Here is a 2,353-nt window from a genome sequence, read left to right on the forward strand (position 1 = left end):
CACGAGACTTGGTTATATTATGTAGAAAATGAAAGAAAGTCAATCAACAAACATAAGGTTTACAAACGGAAAAAGGCAACAAAATATTTTCTGATATATTTACAAATCAAAATGACTAGAATATTCACAGCTATTAATCAAATTAGACTTTCATAATGTTCATAACTATCCAAAATGGCTATCTGGGTCATGAACTGAAAGATAATTAAAATTATTTAGAACTGCCTAAAGTAAACTATGTTATAACAAAAAGCATCTTAATATTTTCACCTTATAAAAACCTACCCCATATCCAGTAGCTATAGGTCTAGTAACTGCCGTGCTTGGTATTTTAGCAGTTATCTTAGGAAGGAAAAAGAACATAGTTAACAGGATTCAGATTAAACTATATAATAGAAAACCGGAAAAAGAAATGGAAAATATAGACTCATCAATAAATAAATATTTCTATAATATTTAGATTTCTTTTAAATTATCTTAAATATTAGGGAGCTCAGGTATTTTGAGAAGGAGACTCATTCTAGAATCCATTTTAAAGGAGAAAGGGCACTTTAGAATGACCTGAGGTGCCAATAAGTAAGCTTTCATTTCATGCTTGTATCTGTCATGCATTAAACATTTACTGCATACACCTTACTGCCAGCCACTAGGTCAAACAGATACAAGATGTGGAGTCTGAGAACTGGGTTTGAACCTCAGCTCTCAATCAACTAGTTGTGTCTCTTAATCTCTCTGAACCTAAATTTTCTCATCTTTTATCTATTTATTTTTAGAGACAGGGTCTGACTCTGTCACCCGTAGCTCACTGTAATGTCCAGTTCCTGGGCTCAAGCCCAGCAACCCAAGTAGCAGGGACTACAGGTGCATACCACCACACCCAGCTAATTTTTTAAAAATTTTTTGTAAAGGCAGGGTCTCACTATGTTGCCGAGGCTGGTCTTGAACTCCTGGCCTCAAGTGATCCTCCCTCTCTGCCTCCCAAAGTGCTGAGATTACAGGTTTGCACCACGATGCCCGGCCTCATCTTTTAAATAAGGATACAAAGCATACTGGTCACAGAATTGCAGTTAGAATCAAACAGAGCCATAGGTGGAAGTGTACTAAACATGTTAGCTGTTGTTAGGCAGATTTAACCGAAATATTTGACTAAATATCATTCATGGAGGAATTCTTCTTTGGGCTATGATGGACTACTGTTTTAAAAACCTTCCCACTAAGAACAGTTAAAAAGGCTAGAGACAAAAATATTTTCTTAAAGTATCAGTTTGAATGCATTAGAGAACCATCAGGATAGTGAAAAGTTACAAGTTCGCAAAATAAAAAGAGAAGAGAAGGCTAGAGAGGTAAGCCCACATTTGGGCCTGCTGCCCTCCCAGAGGCATCTGTGAATTCCAAAGGCTGGCTGAGAAGCTGAGCCCGCTTCTGACAGACTCACAGTCTGAGGGGTAAACACGGGAGTTGAGGGCCGGCCAAGGAGGCAGCCCTCGTAATCCTCCAGGCTTTAGACTGAACTCAAAAGGCTACACCCTAAGACGAAAAGGAAAATACAAGTATACCAGCCCTCGTAAGGGCTGAAGTCCAATTTAGGATCATCTCAAACCCAACTGGATTACGGTAATCAGGGATTCCTAGTGCCTGTAGGGCCATAAGGAAAAGTAAATTCTCTGTAGTGAAAGATAAGATCCTCTAGAGCTGTGCTATCCGACAGAACTTTCTGCAGTGATGGAAAGTTCTACATCTGCTCTGGTAAGACAGCCGCTGGCTGCATCTGAAGTGAGCATTTGAAATGCAGGCAATACAACAAGGATATGGATGTTTTATTTTAATTCTAACTAATTTAAATGTAAATAGTTACTTGGGGCTAGTGCCCTCATACTGAATAGCACAGACATAGAGACATAAATTATCTCTAAAATTTTTCACTTACCAATGTCTGTCATTTAATCAAAAACAACCAGACACATAGAAGGCAAGACTACCTAACCAAAAGCCAAGAGAAACAAAAGAATGGAAAGAAACTCAGAAGGGGACACATAGAATAGAAATATCAGACACAGACTTTAACATATTAATAACTATGCTTAATATGTTCAATGAATTAAAAGACAAGATTGGCAATTTTAGCAAAGAACTGAAAAATATAAAAAAAGAATACATATAAAATCTAGAACTGAAAAACAGCTAAAAATAACGTGAAATTCTGGCACTGTCCAGGCAGTAGTAAAACTACTAATTTATACTAGACTTTAATAAGTTAAAGAATAGTGTTATAATCTTTAGTGAAACATTAAAAGAATGGTCAGAGAATGTAAACTACTAAGATAACAGAGGAAGTAAATAGAATAATAAAAAA

General features: G+C 36.6%; 1 protein-coding gene across 1 annotated transcript in view; it reads right to left on the bottom strand.

The window, feature by feature from the left end:
* Positions 1-2,353, bottom strand: part of IFT88 (intraflagellar transport 88) — a 344,136-nt gene that overhangs the window by 100,237 nt on the left and 241,546 nt on the right. Inside the window, exon 3 of the mRNA XM_012641668.1 lies at positions 282-342. Within this exon, the coding sequence (XP_012497122.1) occupies positions 282-342 (61 nt within the window). The remainder of the gene's footprint in view (positions 1-281; positions 343-2,353) is intronic.

This window comes from Propithecus coquereli, unplaced genomic scaffold, assembly GCF_000956105.1.
Source record: "Propithecus coquereli isolate 6110/MARCELLA unplaced genomic scaffold, Pcoq_1.0 Scaffold168, whole genome shotgun sequence".
Lineage (NCBI taxonomy): Eukaryota > Metazoa > Chordata > Mammalia > Primates > Indriidae > Propithecus > Propithecus coquereli.